Genomic DNA, 20,418 nt, shown 5'->3' on the forward strand with positions numbered 1-20,418 from the left:
TGAACTCGGCTCACCTCATGCACGTCACTGACAGCGTGGGAAAATTCTCACGCTGAAGTGCTGAGTGCAGGAGAATTCTCCCACGCTGTCAGTGACGTGCATGAGGTGAGCTCATGTCCAATGAACTCAGCTCACCTCATGCACGTCACTGACAGCGTGGGAGAATTCTCCTACACTCAGCGCTTCAGCGTGAGAATTTTCCCACGCTGTCAGTGACGTGCATGAGGTGCGCCGAGTTCATTGGACATGAACTCGTCTCATCTTTATGCCGTCACAGCAAGACACTGCAGAGCGCAAGCATGCCTGCGCTTCTCAGTGTCTGCGGGATGACAGGTAGGATGGCAGCGTTCTGCTGCGGTCCAGCCTGTCATCTCGATGTAGCAGAGCTGAAGCTGTCGTGGGAACCATGGAAAGGTAAGGATGAGGTTGCTTTATTATTTTTCTTTTATTGCAGGAGATCGTTGGCTTCAGCTGGAATGGGCGTGATGGTAAGTATGGTTTAATTTAGAACAATAAAGGATTGTGTCTTTATTTCAATTAAAGGACTTTATTCTGGGTGTTTGTGTTTTCTTTTAACTTTGACTATGGGGTTAGTAATGGGGGTGTCTTATAGACGCCTCTCCATTACTAACCTGGGCTTGATGTCAGCTGGCATTATAAGCTGACATCAACCCCAGCCCTATTACCCCCTGCCACCGCACCAGGGCAGCGTGGAAGAGCGAGGCTAAGTGCCAGAATTGGCGCATCCTATGAATGCGCCATTTCTGGGGCGACTGACGGCTGGTGTTTCTAGCCTGGGAGGGGGCCAATATTCATGGCTCCCTTCCTGGGCTATTAATATCAGCCCCCAGCTGTCTGCCTAGCCTTTGCTAGCTATTAAATTAGGGGGGACCCCACGTCATTTTTTTGGGGGGGTCCCCCATTTTAATAGCTAGTAAAGGCTATGTATTCAGCTGGGGGCTGATATTAGTAGCCTGGGAAGCTCCGTGGGTATTACCCCCTTCCCAGGCTTCAAACATCTGCCCCAGCTGTCTGCTTAACCTCCGCTAGAGCCTAAAATTAAGGGGAACCCCACGCCAATTTTTTTAATAATAAATCCTTTATTTTAATACTAAATGACAAGTACAGTAACCAACACTATCACTGTACTTCATATATATGTGACTGACATGTTTCTATCTATCTAATCTATGTGTGAAGCTCTATTCTGTCTGTTATAAATTGTCGGGTACAGATGCTGAATTGCCGGCCGGCTTTCTTAAAGAGACGGTGCATGAAAACACTATTATTTTTTTTGATAAATCCTTTACGCTAAATGACAAGTACAGTAAGCAGCACTTTCACTGTACTTCGTATATATGTGGCTGACATGTTTATATTTATCTAATCTATGTGTGAAGCTCTATTCTTTCGGTTCTAAATTGTCGGGTACCGGTGTATGCCGCTGCTGAATTGCCGGCTTTTCATGTTTCACTGTTGGCACTGTTCCCATCGATTTGGCCAATCACTGTAATGCCACAACCACCATGGCTGTGGCATTACAGTGAGTGGCAGACAATCCCTGCATGATTGGTGCTCTAAATAGCACCAGACATGCAGGACACGCTTTTGGTGCACGAACAGTTATCGAACATAACCTCGAACAGCCGAATTTTTTGCAAATCGTTTGGGTTCGTCGAACAACTCGAACCCTGCCCAAAACAGCTCGAATTTGACATTGGCGAACAGTTCTAGTCGAACACCGCTCATCTCTAGTCACCATGAGTTTATATTCCCAAACTTTTCTGTTTCTCTGAGATTTGAAATTACCCTTTAATACCAATAATTTCATGTCTGTGATGCTGTGTTTAGGGAAACAAAAATGCTTGGCCACAGACCCCCAGCTGGACATTTGGTAAATATAATTTAAGTACACTACATTAGATGTGATACAGTTGAAAGTACCTGGGATCTTGTAGTCCTGATGTGAATTGGGTGAATTGGGGATCTTTATCTTGTCTGTGGCCATTGTAAATGGACAGGTTTTATATTTTTTCTGGTTGCAGGTAAAGGTACCTGTAGCTGGTGGAGATGACAGGGAGCTTCTGACAGTGATGCTTCTTAAATTTGGGGGCTGCCTGAAGCACAGAAATATGGATTGTAATTGGCCATGTTTTTGTAGTAAGGGTTATAGTTTCCCTGCAGCTCTCCTTAGCGCCTCCAGATTTGGATTGTAGGTGACTACTAGAGGCACCAGGTTGCTTTCTTGTTTAGTTTTGTAATGTAGGAGATGATTCCTTGATATTCTGGTGGCTCTTGTAATCTGGTTCTCAATTTTCTTGGATGGTAGCCATGATTCAAAAAGGTCTTTCTGAGGCCACCAAGGTGTTTGTTAGTGAAGTGATGGGCGAGCACTAAAATGCTCGGGTGCTCGATGCTCGGGTCGAGGAAATTTTAATGCTTGGGTGCTTGACCCGAGCAACGAGTCTGATGTAAGTCTATGGAAAACTCGAGCATTTTTCAGGTGGTTCCCCCGGCAGTCTGCAGAAGGCCTAAAAATTGCCCAAATCAATGGGAACAGTGCTCAAATGACATGGGAACAGCATGAGGAAGACCGTTGGAAGCATTTATGACTCTCAGGTCACTGCTGTCAACAACGTTGACAGAGGTATTACTTTTCTGGACTCAAAAACAATAAAACATATAAAAACAAATTTTCCTGGGAAATATGTTAAGGAACATCCTTTCCAGGGTAATGACTTGTATATAAGGCAAAATAAATACACAAAAACAAAAATGCTCCTCCACACCTTGGGCTATGTTCACACGTAGTGTTTTTGCACTTTGCATTGCTTTCAACCAAGACAAATGCATTCACTGGTAAATCCATTTTAACATTTTACAACCTAATCTCGCCATGTGGTGTGTGACACATCATCCAACACATCCTGTTTAATTTATGATGGAGGGACTCTGAAAGTCACAAAGCCTATTTTAATAGGGCCATAAAGTGGCCCTTACTATTCTTAAAGGGCCAGCAGTCGGCCCTCGCTATTGTTAGAGAGCCATCAGCTGCCTATGCTTTGTTGTTCCCTTTATTGACGAGTGGGTCTCCTATACTGTTATTGCATACGCAGTGACTGCAAGGGATGCCAAAAATTTGGAGGCACTCCAATGCCCCTTTCAAGAGATGTAGAGATCAGAGAGCCTCCTAAAAACAATGTTCCCATTATTAGGAAGTGGGTGTCCCATACTGTTTGCCTATGCAGTGAAGCAACGGCAAAACACGTAGAGGAGGTGATATGGTAGATATGGTGGTGAATGATATGGTGATGGAGGATGAGGATAAGGAGGAGGAGAAGAGCAAATAGACAAAATCAGGAAGCGTATGCCCATGTGTAGGTGCATGGGAATAGACCTCTCAAAAAAAGACACTGGATTTGAGTTTATGTGATGCTGCTATCATTCGGTGGTGTTGAGAAGTCTGGCCCAATCCAGCCCTTGTTCATTTTTATAAGAGTCAGCCTTTCAGCATTTTCAGTTGACAGGTGGATGCGCCTATCGGTTATAATTCCACCGGCTGCACTAAAAACCTGCTCTGATAAAACGCTAGCGGCAGGGCAGGCCAGGACCTCCAAGGCATAGAGAACCAGTTCATTCCATGTGTCCAGCTTGGATACCCAGTAATTATAAGGCACAGAGGAATCACGGAGGATGTCGGTACGGTCAGCAAGGTACTCCCTCACCATCTTCCCAAACTTTGCACTCCTTGTGAGAGTACCCCGTGCTTCAGGGTCTGTAAGATGGGAGGGTCTGAGAAAACTGTCCCAGAACTTTGACAATGTTCCCCTGCCTCTACTGGATTGGAGTTGTGTCTCTCTCGCCTGTACTTCTTGGTTGTCCAACGAACTGTGACCTCTGCTGCCAGTGTTTTCAGATGGGAATTTTTTTAACGATTCCGCAACAAGGGCCTTCTGGTACTGCTTCATTTTAGTAGACCTATCTGCCTTGGGAATAAGTGATAGAAAGTTCTCCTTGTAGCGTGGGTCTAGAAGTGTCGCCAACCAGTAATGACTGTCACCCAAAATTTGGAGAATGCGAGGGTCACGGGAAAGGCAGGGTAACATAAACTCAGCCATGCGTGCCAGACTGCTAACAGGCAAGACTTCCATGTCCTCACCAACCAAGAGGACGACTGACCATGCTCTCCTCCTCCTCCTCCCTGTCCTCAGGCCATCCTTGCTAAACAGATGGTATGACAGTTGTGCAGGTAGTACCGTCTATAGCGTATGAAAATAGCTCCTCCTCCTCTTCCTCATTGTCACCCAATCCACGTTGGGATGAGATGAGGCTATACCCTGTATGGTTCCTTGCTCCATCTCATCGTGCTCCACCTGCAATGCATCCTCTTTGATTGTGAGCAGAGAGCATTTCAGAAGACAGAGAAGCGGGATGGTGATGCTAATTATGGCGTCATCGCCGCTCACCTTTTTGGTGGAGTCCTCAAAGTTTTGGTGGCTGGTACATATGTCTGACATCCATGTCCACTCCTGAGGTCTTAAGTGTGGAGTCTGAACTGAATACTGACGGCCTTGTTAATGCTGGCAGTCAACAACTGCCCTCTTCTGCTCACAAATCCTTCCCAACAACTGAAATGTAGAGTTCCAACTCGTTGGGACATCCGGTCAGTCAGTGAGCCGGAAGCTGCAAACACTGCTGAAACACAGCAAGGGCGGCGGAAGCTGTAGATGATTTTCTAAAATGAGCACACAGGCGGCATACTTTGACAAGAAGATCCATCATCTCTGGGTAGGTTTTGAGAAACCGCAGAACCATGAGGTTAAGCACATGGGCCAGGCATGGTACGTGTGTGAGCTCGCCTCGCCTCAGAGCCACCACCAGGTTCCGGCCATTGTCACACACGACCATGCCTGGCTGTAGGTTCAGCAGTGTCATCCACAGATCTTCCTGCTCTTTCAGAGCTGTCCGCAACTCTTCAGCGTTGTGTGGTTTGTCATCTAAGCATATTAGCTTCAGCATAGTCTGTTGTCGCTTGACCGAGGCAGTGCTGCAGTGCTTCCAGCTTGCGACTGATGTGGTAATTTCGGAGATGGATGCTGAAGAGGAGGAGGTGCAGGAACTGTAGAATGTGGGGGCAACCCTGATTGATCCAATGCCCGCAATCCTCAGTGTCGGGAGGACGTGTTCTGTCCCAAGGTCCGACTGGGTCCTGGTTTCCACTATGTTAACCCAGTGTGCCGTCAGTGAGATGTACCATCCCTGCCCACAAGCACTTGTCCACGTGTCCATGGTTGGGTGGGCTTTCTCAGTAACTGTGTTGTTGAGGCCATGGCTAATATTGTGGGACACATGCTCGTGTAATGCAGGGACGGCACACCGGGAGAAATAGTGGCAGCTGGGAACTGAGTATCGAGGGACGGCTGCTGCCATCAGGTTGCAGAAAGCTTCCATCTCCATGAGCCTAAAAGACAACATTTCGAGCGCAAGCAGTCGCGAAATGTGTGAATTTAGTAGTGAGGCCTGTGGGGCGTTGGCTGCGTATTTGTGTTTGCGTTCCAAGGACTTTGGTAGGGACAACTAAACGCTGCGCTGGGACAAGGACGTGGACGTGCTTGCAAATGGTGCTACTTGAGAGTGTGCCACGACAGGTGCAGGGCAGGAGGCATCTTTGCATGCGCCATAGACAGAGGATTGGCTTGCACGCACAACAGCGGAAGAATCAGTGGTGCCACCCTCGGACAATGTTCCTGCACCCTGGGGTTTGGCCCAATTAGTCGGGTGCTTTGCTGCCAAATGCCTGATCATGCTGGTGGTGGTCAGGCTGGTAGTTTTGCTACCCCTGCTGATGCTGGCCTGGCAGGTGGTGCAAATGGCCTTTTTGGGGTTATCGGCAGAGTCTTTAAAAAACAACCAGACTCGGGAAGACCTACTGGCAACTTCCGTCGTGTTGATGTTACGGGGAATGGTTGCCTGCCTTCTGTCTGTGGCCACCACACTGCTTCTTCCTGCCTGTTGTGGTGCTACGCCTCCCCCTGTGTTCTGCTGTCCTCACTCTGTATGTCCCCCTGCCAGGTTGGGTCAGTTACTATATCATCCACAACCCAGTCTTCCACTTCTGCACCCTCATCATCCTCCTGACTTTATGGCAATTGTGTCTCATCATCGTCCACCTCTTGAGACAGTTTCCCACCTGTCGCCTTCGTGTGACCGTGGCTGCTCAAATATTTGGGCATCGCTACATGTGATCTCCTCTTGCCCCGCTTTAAGTGGACCAGGCAAGAGGCCCGAATCTATAAATGGAAAAGTGAACAGCTCTTCGGAGTGTCCAAGTGTGGGATCAGTTGTCTCCGGGCACTCGGCATGGTGGGAGGAAGGAGGATCAGGGTGAGGAATATGCGGTCCAGACTCACGGCTACTGAGACTTGACCGTGTGGAAGACAGGGTGGTGGTGGGGGAGGCTAAGTGACTGGAAGTATTATCTGCTATCCAATCAATAACCTTTTCACACTGCTCTATGTTCAATAGTGGTGTTCTGCGGTCCCCTATTAATTGGGACAGGAAGGTCGATTGAGAAGATGTGGGTGTTTGTTGTGGCACAATTTCAGCTAGCCCACGACCTCGGCCTCGTCCTCTGCATGCACCATCATCACCATCACTTCCACTTCCCCGTCCCTTGCCATGCGCCTTGCCCATTTTAAATGGAGGACAATATTTTCCATGTTCAGTACAAATAGCTGGATTTGAACCGCAGTGATATGTGATACGTGTGACGGACAAACCACAGTTTTAAATAGCTGGTCTGTAAGTAAATATTTTTAACAGCGACCTCGTGTCAATAACTTCGCTGACATACTGCAACAAAATTTCAATGGAGGCCAGAAATGGCAGAATTTTCAGCGCAATTATATGTGATCCGTGTGACGGACAAACCACAGTTTTAAATATCTGGCGTGTAGGTAACTATTTTTAACAGCAACCTGATGTCAATAACTTCGCTGACACACTGCAACAAAATTTCAATGAAAGCCAGAAATGGCAGAATTTTCAGCGCAATTATATGTGATCCATGTGACAGACAAACCACAGTTTTAAATAGATGGATTTTTAGTGCTGTAATATGGAAGGATCTGGCTGTATTCTGCAGTGCCAACAAGCAAATGGCGCAGAAAAACTGTGTTCTCTGGATTGCATTTTAAGCAAATAATCAGGATTAAGATCACCCAAAAAATTATTCCTGGCCCCTGATACCTGGGGCTATTTCTAGAAATATTTGTAAAAGCACCAGCAGACAGAACTGGAATGGACCCTCTTGCTATATGCACTACAGTCTGCCACATACACTGCCTGCCTAGCACTGATATCTATGCCTCTGGATTAGTTCTCACTGTTAGTTGAGATAGATATGTGTAGAATATGTTGTGGTATACCTACACTAACTAAGAAACAAGCAAATCTCTTCCTAGCTCAGCAGCACCTCTCCCTACACTGCCTGATTCCAGAGTAGACTGCGATGAGCATGGCAGCGCCAGGTCTGATATAGACCTGATGACGCTGTGCGGCCAGCCAATCACTGTAATGCCACAACCAATATGGCTGCGGCATTACAGTGTGTGGCAAACAATCCTTGCATGTTCATCTAAAGAGCGCCAAACATGCAGGGAGGGGACCAGAGCTCCTGCCAAGCAACCACGGAAATACTCGGTGAGCTCCGAGCATCTTGAGCAGTGAGATGCTCGGGCGAGCAAAGAGCAGTAGCGAGCATGCTCGCTCATCACTAGTCTTTGCCTCTATCCATAGGGAAATCCATACAATATCCGATTGTATCTGATGGCTTGGCTGCAGACAATAGAGTTTTTTTATGTGTTTTGGATGGAAGCTGTCCCATTTAAGGTATGTTCGACGGTCGATTGGCTTCCGGTACAAGGATGTCTCTATTTCATTTTTCTGTAGCTTGATGATGGTGTCCAAAAAATTAATTTCAGTACAGGAGTGTTGCTCAGACTCCGTCCAGATGACTAAAATATCTGGACAGAGAAAACTTAGGACAAAGATGAATCATCATCGCCACACAATAAAAGAAAAAAGAATAGATCTACCTGTGGCCAAGCATTTTTGTTTCAATGAACGCAGCATCACAGACATGAAATTATTGGTATTAAAAGGTAATTTCAACTCTCAGAGAGACAGAAAAGTTTGGGAATATAAACTCATGGTGAACTTTGACACCTTCAGAGCAGGAATGATTGTGTCGCATGGATTTATGTCATTCTACATCAACTAAGGAATGTGGTCCTCAGAACTGCAGGGTCATCACAACCCTGGACCAAACCTCAGTCACAGGACAATAAAACTTTTACACTCCTTATCTATGAACTGCTAAAATATTTATAGCCAGAACTGTTTATCTCTCTCCCATAGTAATAGATCTGCTTTACATCACCTGTCTCATCTATTGCATTATTTCTGTGTCCATTTGTGTATAAATATGTGACTCTTCAGATTTTGTGTTACACTATGCCTGATGAAAAGGCCTGAGTAGTCTCGAAAGCTTGCAACTTGTTACCATCTTTTCAGTTAGCCATTAAAAGGTATCAACCACTGAGGACTCTCAAATCTAAATATGTTGGAATAATGAGAAATTGCTGATAAAGCAGATATGTGGTAAATGTTATTTACATAGTTTATAGTTTATAAGGCCGAAAAAAGACAAGCGTCCATCGAGTTCAGCCTATTTCTTGTGCACTGCAGCTATTCCGCAGCGTTGATCCAGGGGAAGGCAAAAAAAAACCATGCGGTATAGGCCAATTTACATCATTGAGGAAAAGTTCACTTCCCGACTCCAATCTGGCAGTCAGATTAAATCCCTGGATTAATTAACTATCACTAAGCATAAATAGTTACATAGTTTATAAGGCCGAAAAAAGACAAAGTTATTGATTAACTATTTTGTGTCATATAACTAAGTTAAAAAATTTCTAAGTTTTCGATATTTTCATAAATAAACACTAATCATAACGGTTAAAATTGACCGCTAACATGAAGTACCATATGTCACGAAAAAAACATTCTCAGACTCACTGGGATATATTGAAGCATTCCAGAGTTATTACCTCAATAAAGTGGCACTGGCCAGAATTGAAATAATTGGCCTGGTCAGAAAGGTGAAAACAGGCTGGGGCTGAAGGGGTTAAAAAATGGACAATTTTTAGATCATAGTGTTCTTTGGATGAAAATATTCAGTGGTTCTTTTACACATATACATGTACAAGTAGTGTAGACAAAGCTACTTAGTAGCAGTATAGAATAAATATTTTTGTTTCTCTAGAGTCGGAGGAAATGCATCATTCACAGTGTACAAAGCACACACACTAATGCTCAAAATAGAGTGACATCGCATTCATAGATAGGAAATGCAGAAATAGCTCTGGCCTATGACAAATGGGTACAAGTTTCCAGAATATTAGGTATTGTTTTCTTGTTATGGATAAACACATGTTTAGGCTAGACTACTATGGACATCCTGGTATAATAATGATGTCTGTAGCCCCCTAACTGGCTGCTCAGAATAAACTGGGTGTCTATCTCCATTTGCTAGTAATACAGATGTAGGTCATTGGACAACTGCACATATATACGTCAAGTATATAGCTGCAAAGCGTATCAACATAGACAGGAGAACAGCAGTTCATTTAAAGGGAATCTGTTAGTAGGTTTTCGGTATTTAATCTGAGCACAGCATAATGTACGGGCAGAGAGCCTTATTGCAGGGATGTGTCACTTACTAGTCTGTGTGATGTAGTTTCAATAGAATCAGTGTTTTATCAGCAAGAGGTCATCATTGCAGGACTAAGTGTAATGTGCTAGGCAGTATAGCTAATCTGTGTAACCCTGCCCCCACCACTGATTGGCAGCTTATTAGTAAACTACAGGGTACACAGGAATCTGCCAATTAGTGGTGTGGGAGGTTATACAGAGCTCAGCATTCTGACCACTGCTTCATCTACAGCAGAGAAAACTGTGACTCCCTCCATTAAGTGATACATCGCTGGAATCAGGGTCTCTGTGACTCGCCCAGGGGGATATATGGGGGAGACTCGGTACCCGGGCCTTTACCTTCTTTGTAGGGCATTACGGCAGTCGGCTCCCGGGCCCGTCACTCTTTAAAAGGGGTTTTGTTAACAGTTTATCTCGTGACGCCACCTGTGGTTTCTGGTAATGGTTTCCAGCGCTGCTGCAGACCTCCGGGGGGGGGTGATGGGATGGCAGCTGGGATGTTTCTGCTCCCCACAGGCGGAGCAGGCCCACCCCAGGGCAGGGTTGATGGAAGGGATTCAGGTGAGAGATAGCCCAGTCGGGTCAAGGGGGAATGACGGACATGCACACAGGGGATTCGCTTCAGTACCTTTACTGGTGTAACGGCAGGTATGGTCCAGGATACTTGCTAGGAAGGGTGCACTTCAGGACTCTCCCCAGTAAGCGGGTATAAGGCCTCCTGATCCGTTTCTTCCCCTCTCTAAGCTTCTGGCCCGCCTGGAACTTGGCCTAGCTTCTATGTTGTGTTGCTCTCTCACCTGACCGCTTAGTAGTAGGACTTTTCTTTGGCAACCACTATCCCTGGACGCCTGGGCCTTCATGGTTCCTAGTCCTGTATTTGATGGTAGCTTCAGGATGACCAGAGGTCTGGAAGCCTACTGGTATGATGGTTGTCCCTACTGGGTGTAGAGAACCCTGTAGGCGCAGACCCAGTGTCCGGCTAGTATCTTGGGGTGAGCTTCAGACGCTCCTCTGCCCCCTCAACTCCTCTCTCCTTTCCTCGGCCACACTCGGGGCCCTCAGTACACACAGCAGCAGACGTACTGCGTCTTCACTGCTCTCTGACTGAATAACTAACTCACTAACTCCACCCCCAGTTTATATATCCCTAACAGGGCTCCCTCTGGTGGTCTGAGGTGGAAGAGTGGAGGTGTCTGCATGTAGTGAGGGCCTCTTGTGGAGAAGTCCATCCGTGCACCCTTTCGGATCCTGGGGTACCTGTTGTAGCAGGGTGCCACATCTGCCCCTATAGCATGCAGCTCTCAGATTACATAGCAAAAGCCTGCTGACAGACTCATTTTATTAAGGGTTGTTCTAACGTTCTCTTTTCAGGAGCACACTGCTCCTCTGCCACCTGGCTTCCCGTTTGCCGGGAGGGGACGTGCTCTTCTGAAGATCGGCAGCATGGTTGCGCCGCTGGTCCAATCTGAGTGTTCTTACAGTCCTCTAGAAGAGGCTGCTTTGTCTTTGAAGGATGGGAGAATTGCAGTGGAAATGAAGCTAGCTGTATTTAGTGATCTGGCCATTTTCATCTCACAACGAGCAGGCTCCAGAGCATAGAGTCCAAAACCAATACATGCTCCTTACCTAGGTAATCAGCCTTTCTGAGACTGTAGAAACCTAGGCAATAAGATATACAATATAAAATTAATCATCCCTCCATTCTTTTACAAGCAAAATTTAAAAAAAATCTCTTTATTGTAGGAAACGGAGATGATTTTTAACAAGAGGTAAATTGCAAAGTTAATTGTTTTTACAAGCACTTTGCAATTTTACCCATTAAAAAACTTGATACAACACCTTTAAGTGCAGAGATGTGATAAAAACACATTATGAAATTTTCAGATGATATAGTCATCAATTTCAGACTATAAATGAAGGCTTACATTACATGTTGGGTATAGAGCCTTAACAACATAATATTGAAAATAAAAATATTGCTAGTAAGATGATGATCCTACGCAGGAATGGACACTGACAGCCATACACCCAGGGGTGTAACCATTGCGGTTACAGAGAGAGTGACCATGACCAGGCTCGTGCGGGAGGGCGACCTGCCGACGCCAGCGCCTCCGAGGACACACATTCAGCTGAAGTGTATGGCGGTGCAGAGATCCGACGCCGGCCAATCAGAGGCTGACAGCTGATGTCGGCAGGTGGCGCATGGCCTCATATGTTGCCCACAGCGGCTGTTGGCCTCTGCACTGGCTATAGAAGATAGCGCCACTTATCGTTGGAGCAGGGGAAGATGAGAAGAATTTTTTTAATTTAATGTGTTAGAAAATAGCGGCAGAACGGTGTACATATATACCAGGGTGGGGGGCATATATACTAGGATGGGGTACATTATGGGGGACATATATACCAGGATGTGGGACATATATACTAGGAAGGATTCCAGGATGGGGAGCATATATATCAGAATGGTGGACATATATACCAGAAGGGAACCCAGGATGGGGAGCATATATACCAGGATGGGGGACATATATACCAGGAAGGGAACCAGGATTCGGGGCATATATACCAGGAAGGGGACAAGGATGGGGGCATATATACCAGGATGGGGGACATAGAGTGACTGCAGACTTATTGATTTGGATCGGACAACCCATTTTTAACTCCATCACTGTTCCATACCACCAGAAAGAAAACAGATATTAGGCCCTTTACTGCCCTATACCACCAAGACCCAGATATACCATAACTTTTACTATGCTAGTCCTGGATGCTGTTTAATACTAGTTGCCTAGATGTTACATCATCCGATATGTTTGCCTGCTTTATCAATGTAAATACTTTTATGCCCAAAAATGACAAAAGTATTTTAGGAGCCATACCTTTAATGGCTAACCAGAAAAAAAAAATATATGCAAGCTCTCAGAGCACAGAGGCTCCTTCGTCAGGCAATGTAATATTGCCTGACAAAGGAGCCTCTGTGCTCTGAAAGCTTGCATATATATTTTTTTTTCTGGTTAGCCATTAAAGGTATCACTCCTAAAATACTTTTGTCATTTTTGGGCATAAAAGTATTTACATCGATTTTTCTGGCTAAAGCGGTACCACAGTATAACTTTATATTGTACATCCTGCTTTATCAATAATTCTTAGAATGCTGTCTGTTAATATTTATTTGCTGCAGTTGCCCAAGAGGGATAGGAATCCAGGTTTTTAATGGCCTCACTCACTAGCTACTAAAGCTTAAACTGAACATCAGCCAGGAGTCAGACTACCAGCACCACCACCGATCAGATGATTGAAGAGGCGACAACACTTCGGCAAGTCAACATGACTGATCTACAATACCCATAGGCGGATTATAATGAGGTCAATCAGGGCTACCGCCCGGGGCTGCCATGGGGCCCGGGGCTCCCAGGGGCCTGTGGCCGGATTGACCTCATTATAATGTGTGACAGGAGGGCCCGGGAGTCGGAAGATGGAATCTGCTCTGTAAAACTGCTGTGTCCCGGGGCAGCGCTGCGAGGATGACTCACCAGCTGCTGACTGTGTAAGTGCAGGAGAGGAGGCTCCGCCCACCTGCTCCGGCCTCCAGCAGAGCACAGAGCCAGCTTACAGCATGGCCACTGCTCTCCCTGCCCCCTACCCGGGTCTGAATGTTACTTCTCTGCTCTCCCCCTCCTGCCCTGCAATTACACCGGGAACTCTGCAGTCGGGCCCCAAGAGGAGGGGAGGCTGCCCCACAGAGAAGAAAGGGTAAGTCCATGTGCAGTGTGTGTGTGTGTGTGTGTATATATATATATATATATATATATATATATATATATATATATATATAAATGTGTATGTATGTACACTCCCTGACAGAAGTTATGTCGCTTATCCATGTTATGCAAATAAAAGCTTATAACCTGACATTAAATTCATCCATTGGTTTTATAAATTACTCTTTTGAAAGCTGAAACCCTCCCAAATTTGGTTTAGGTTAAGAACATAAATTGGCATCAATGCTGAAATATTGATCATTTCATGAACACAGAATGGTCAGATTTTGGCAAGACAAAAGTTTTGTCGCCCACAGAAAGTAATGTGATATTCAAACAAATAATTATCTTAAAATACAAATATATGTTGCATAACATTGGTGAATGAACTTGTGGTGCTATTAGAGTCATATTTGATATTTTGTGTGACTTCAATGAGCTTGAAGGACTGCATACATGCGGTTCAACAATGATTCATACAATTTATTAATGAAGTCATCAGGAATAGCAAAGAATGCAGTCTTACATGCCTCCCAGAGTTCATCTAGATTCTTTGGTTTTGTCTTCCAAGCTTCCTCTTTCATCCTACCCCAAACATGCTCAATGATGTTCATGTCTGGTGACTGGGCTGGCCAGTCCTTGAGCACCTTGATCTTTTTTGCCTGGAGATCCTTTGTTGTAGAGATGGATGTATGAGATGGAGCACCATCCTGCTACAGAATTTGACCCCTTTTATGATTTGGAATGTAAGAGGTAGTTAATACTTCTTGATATTTTAGGCTATTGATATTGCCTTCCACCTTGCAAATGTTTCGCACGCCCCCATACTGAATGTAACCCCAGACCATGATCTTTCCACCACCAAATTTAACTGTTTTCTGGGTGTATTTTGGATCCATACGGGCTCCAGTAGGTCTCCTGCAGTATTTGCGGTGGCTGTGGTGTAATTCTACTGAAGATTCATCAGAGAAATCCACCTTCTGCCACCTTTCCTGAGTCCATCTGTTTAGCAGGCTGTGGGACTTTGCAAATGCCACATGTTTTTTTTTATTTGCCTTTTGTTTAGTGCTGGCTTCTGGGCACTGATTCGACCATGGAGGCCACTTCGAGACAGAATCCTACAAACTGTTCTAGTTGACACAGGGACTTGAGGTGACCAGGCCTGTTGGAGCTCTGCTGCAGTGGAAGAGGGGCTTGCTTTGGATTTTCTAACCAACAAACGTTCCTCCTGAGCAGTTGTCTTGCTGGGTCTGCCGGACCTGGGCTTGTCAAACACATCCCCAGTCTCTTCAAATCTTTTTTTAATTTTAATTTTTTTAATTCTTTGCACTTGACGCTGAGACACATTAAAGGTGTCAGCCACCTCTGCAGTGGATCTGGTCTTCAGCCTCTTGATAATCATGGCTTTGGTCGCAGGGTGGATTTTTGGCATGTTGTCAGAGCTCAAGTTGCAGTTCAAGTGGTCTGGGGTGCTGGGTTTCTTTTTATACACACCCACTAATTAACCGATCATTTACTGAGCACTGGTGAGGATGTAAACTAGGATTATATGACCAGGCGACAAAACTTTTGTCTTGCCAAAATCTGACCATTCTGTGTTCATTAAATGATCAATATTTCCGCATTGATGCCAATTTATTTTCTTAACCTACACCAAATTTGGGAGGGTTTCAGCTTTCAAAAGAGTAATTTATAAAACCAATGGATGAATTTAACGTCCGGTTATAAGCTTTTATTTACATAACATGGATAAGCGACATAACTTCTGTCAGGGAGTGTATGTATGTGTATGTGTGTGTATGTATCTATGTCTATGTATTTGTGGACCATCAGAGGGGCTCACTCGCTGTCGTGGCCCGGGCCGCCTCCCTGGCATCTGTGCAGGACCGCTGGCACTTCACCTGACATGGCCTTGAGCTGTGCGGCTGTGTCTGGTAGTAATGACACGGCAGGGACGACACTGCACCTATAATTTTGCTTGTGTATTGCCCCTGCCGCGCCATTACAACCAGACACAACTGCACAGCGCACGGCGAAGTCAGGTGAAGTGCCAGCAATCAAGCAGAGCCAGAGGTCCTACTCAGATGCTGTAGAAGCAGCCCAGGCCCCAACGGCGAGTGGGCCCCTCTGAAAGCAGGGCCATGTCTGTGACATGCCGACAGCCCTGCACTGAGACATGCCTGAGGAGCTGCTGGACAGGACAGTTTTATGTGTTTATAAGATATGTACGTATGCCTGTATGCATGTGTCTGTGCGCATATCTGCATACCGAGTGCATGTGTGCACATATCTGCGTATCGTGCGTGCGCATATGTGCTGGCCCGGCCGCATCACAGCTAGAAGACACGGCCCTGTGCGCGGCAGTGTCTGCTAGCGTGACGTCATACAGTGTGCCCTGCACTGCTTCTTACCACCAGAGAGGATCTGGACGACTGGAGCCGAGCAGGGGGACGGTGAGTGATGTGTCAGTGTGTGCAGATATCATTGTGTGATATGTCTGTTTGTATGTATTTTTGTGTTTCAAATGTGTTTATGGCTATGTGCCCACGATGCAGAAATGCTGCATATTTTTTCCGCTTCTCCCTGGCAGGAAAAACGCATGCAGATTTTACATGCGTTTTTCCCGCCAGGCAGAAGCGTTTGCCAAGTGTTTTTGCATGCATTCCTGCATGTGGGTTATCAAGCACTTTTCCAAGCGATTTTAGCATCACTTGGAAAAGTGCTTGACAACTTGGTCACACTATATAAATCCATGCAACCGGCATATATAGTGTGACCAAGTAATAGTTAAAAAAAAGAATAAGAATGGTAAAAAATAAAAAATAAAGATTATACTTACCTTCCGATGGCCCCCGGTCTCCTCAGCGATGCGTCCGGTGTGATGGGCGGCTCACGGTGGTGTGAAAGGACATTTCATGACGTTATTTAGTCATGTGACAGGTCATGCGACAGCCGATGTCAGCTGTCGTGTGACCTGTCACATGACTAAATGACATCATGGCAGGTCCTTTCACACCACCGCGACGCATACAACAGACCGGACGTATCGCTGAGGAGACCGGTGGCAATCGGAAGGTAAGTATAATCTTCATTTTTTTTATTTTAAATTCTTTTTTTTACAGGTACTATGGTACCCAGGTCTGGAGGAGAGTCTCCTCTTCTCCAAACCCGGGTACCATCCGCACATTGAGTCGCTTAATATCCGCATGTGCACATGTAGCCATGCGGATATTAAGCGATTCAATGCAAGTCAATGGTGGCAATTACGCTGCGTGTCCGCAAAATTAATGGACATGCTGCGGATTTTTCCGCAATGATAATCCGCATTGGAAATTTCTGCAGCATGTGCACAGCACATGCAGATTATCATTAGGGACCATGGGGCACGTATTACCAAGTGTTTTTTCAGCGTTTTTGCTGCGGAAATTCTGTGGCAAAAGCGCTTGAAAAACGCACAGTGGGCACGCAGCCTATGCGTGTATGTATTTGTCTTTGTATATGTCTGTATATGTCTGTTTGTTTGTGTGCGGCCTCCTGCTGTATCTAGGGCGGGCACCGTGCGGCCTCCTGCTGTATCTAGGGGGGGGCGCCGTGCGGCCTCCGGTTGTATCTGGGGGGGGCGTCGTGCGGCCTCCGGCTGTATCAGGGGGGGGCGCTGTGCGGCCTCCGGCTGTATCTGGGGGGGCGCCGTGCGGCCTCCTGCTGTATCTGGATGGGCGCCGTGCGGCCTCATGCTGTATCTGGATGGGAGCCGTGCGGCCTCCGGCTGTATCAGGGGGGGCGCCGTGTGGCCTCCGGCTGTATCTGGGGGGTGTGCCGTGCCGCCTCCTGCTGTGTATAGGAAGATTATGTGAAAGCTCATATTATACAGACCCTACATACATAGGGGGATATCAGCATACTTAATTGTGCTCAATATTAAGTCATACAATTAATATAAATTATAATTAATATATTAATATTGTGTTGAATTAATTTCACATGAACTATCACATGATCTATCAAAGGGGGATCATGTGACAAGTCACGTGATACATCAGGTGTGTGTGTGTGTGTGTGTGTGTGTGTGTGGGGGGGGGGGGGGGGCCATGCCGTCTAAACTGCCCGGGGCCCTTGCTACTCTTAATCCACCCCTCACAATACCGTACACTACCACTATATATAATGGTTGCACATTGCCTGGTAAACCATTACAAAGATACGTTTTTTGTTAGACCACATTGGTTTGCTATTGATGACCTATCCTAAACATAGCCCGTTAGAATCAAAGACCTGGAAATCTCTATTACTCATTGTTATAGATGGTATGACCAGTAAAAAAAATGAATTGTTTTCATATCAAGCATTAATTAGACAAAAGTACCGCCAAGCACCGCTATTTACTTACTCATTTTCATTTCTTTCATCTCCAATTTGATTTTCATTTTTTGCTGGAGAACTCTCTTTTTTTATAATGGGGGAGTCTTTCTTCTCGGGCTGTGATGGGACAGGTTTGTCGTCTTTCATTGATTTATCATCCACTGGACCATCTAGAGTAGAAAAAGTACAGTATTATTTAGAACATCAGGTGGAGTTTGGTCAGCAAACTATCCCTGTTCAGGTTTAATAATAAATTCTGACCAAAAGCATCAGATTTTAGACAGGATTAAAGAAGACTTGTCACTTTTGACAAAACACAAAAAGTGACAGTAAATGAAATTCTAAAACTTCTCAAATATAATAATTTAATAATAATTTTATGCCGCCAGCATATTCCGCAGCAGTTTACAAGTAAGAGGGTAAATGTACAAACAATATTAAATATTACAGAGTAACACATTATTCACAGAAAACAAGAGGAATGAGGGCCTTGCTCGTGAGCTTACAATCTATAAGGAAGTAGGGAAGGCACGGAAGGTATAAAAAGGACTTGTAGTTTATGGTCCAGCCATCAATATAACAAATAGGAATATTTAAATAATGCTACATGAACTGGTTATGGGCCAGTATCTGTATAAGTATAGATTCAAAGTGATCCTGATACTTAGTGCATGGAGGGTGTGGAAACAGATGTTAGAAGGAGAAATTAGGAAAAGTCTAAATAAATGTGATTTTAGACCATGTTTAAAACTGTGGATACTGGGAATTAACTGGATTGTCTGGGGTAGTGCATTCCAGAGAACTGGCGCAGCATGAGAAAAGTGTTTGTGATGAGAGTAGGCATTTGTGAGTTGTGTTACTGTCTAATGTTCCATTTGTTATTTAGAGATTATTCAAATCATAAGCAAACTTGTACAAGTACCTTAAACTAGTTCCAAATCAGTTAGAACCAGTGCTGATGATTGGGGTAAGAGCAGTTTCATAGGACCATGTGAACATATTTATGTGTCAATTATAGGTACAGTATGTGTTCCTATCAGAACCAAGGCTATCAGTAGCTAAATGGCCTTATATGATTTGCTGTACAGATGTCAATCCCTATGCTTGAGACTGAATAAATTCCCCAGTTGTGAGTACTTGAAAAGAGGAACTCAGAATTGAGATTCAACCACTTTCGCGTTGTGTCTTCCTCTTCTTCGGCCACAGCTGTACACATGTGCAAATATAATTTGAAGTCTCTGATTGATCCAGGCTTTGGTTGTCATTACCTATCACTCTAAAATGAACTACGCTAACATTTCCTAGAGGAGGATGCAAGTAGAGATGATATTCTGAATATCATCAAGGATCAACTGAACATCAGACACCATGGTAAGAACCATTGTTTCTTACATGTAATTGCCTCTGTCTAATGTCAGTTTTTAGTAGGGTACAACTATGACTACATTGTCTGCCTAGTGGATCGATCAGAGTACTGTGTGAATAAGTGGAGTGTGATGAAGGGTTTGATGAAGAACAAAATGAGTGACACTTGTCAGTCTGATTTAAGGTGGATAAATGCTTTCTGTATTGAAGATCACACATTGATTTTGATTGGAATTTTTTACATTTTCATTTTGTTTGATGTACCCCATAATTATAGATCAAAAGAACAGATACCCAAGAGCTTGATTAATTTGAGTGAGTGTCTGAAAAATGAATAGAAGATTAACTAGACGTGTTTGTGTGATGGGAGACTGATTGTCAAAATCCATTGCTGGCCACAATGACAATGTCCAGATGACAGAGAAGTAACTGTTGTTCATGTAGTTCAAAACTATTTGTGAACATTTTTATTAATGCAAGCATGTCAAAGACAGGATGTTTGGATGCAGAAAGATGAAACAAGTTTGCTACTGGATGTACTGGTTGGATAAAGAACAGTGAATGTGAAAATATGGTAACAGAATGGTGTCAAGTGTCTGGTGAAGAATATACCAGTGGACAAAAGGAAAATTAGAGAAATGCATATGTTATGCCCAGGAGAATTGTATAGAAAATTGACAAAACTGACTCAAGTTTTACTACGTTGACTGTTCCCTAAATTTTTCCTTCTTACAGACAACCATTAGCACCACCATCACCCCAAGACAATCAAACAGGGGATATGGATTACACTTCAGGGGCCTAAATGACGACAAGGTATTAGAGATACCTTTGTTGATAATATTCAGAAACCCATAGGGATAGGTAACTTAAGTTACTTTCCTAATATAATGGTATGGTGACGGAATATTTATTGACTAAGAATAGGCAGCTTATACGGACAAGTGGAAAACGTTGAGAAATGTTTCAGATCAAATATTTTATGGGCACACACGCGGCGTACTTTGATAAGCAGATCCGGGTAGGTTTTAAGAAACCTGAACCACGAGGTTAAGCACATGGGCCAGGCATGGTACGTGTGTGAGCTCGCCTCGCTTCAGAGCCGCCACCAGGTTCCGGCCATTGACACACACGACCATGCCTGGCTGTAGGTTCAGCG

At 44.8% G+C, this 20,418-nt stretch overlaps 1 protein-coding gene across 1 annotated transcript in view; it reads right to left on the reverse strand.

Annotated features, from left to right (window-relative positions):
* The window catches only part of CNGB3 (cyclic nucleotide gated channel subunit beta 3), a 477,293-nt gene that overhangs the window by 359,476 nt on the left and 97,399 nt on the right, over positions 1-20,418 (reverse strand). Inside the window, exon 3 of the mRNA XM_073679549.1 lies at positions 17,923-18,064. Within this exon, the coding sequence (XP_073535650.1) occupies positions 17,923-18,064 (142 nt within the window). The remainder of the gene's footprint in view (positions 1-17,922; positions 18,065-20,418) is intronic.

Source organism: Phyllobates terribilis, unplaced genomic scaffold (genome assembly GCF_046119375.1).
Source record: "Phyllobates terribilis strain yellow unplaced genomic scaffold, ASM4611937v1 Scaffold_4__5_contigs__length_816908805, whole genome shotgun sequence".
Taxonomy (NCBI): domain Eukaryota; kingdom Metazoa; phylum Chordata; class Amphibia; order Anura; family Dendrobatidae; genus Phyllobates; species Phyllobates terribilis.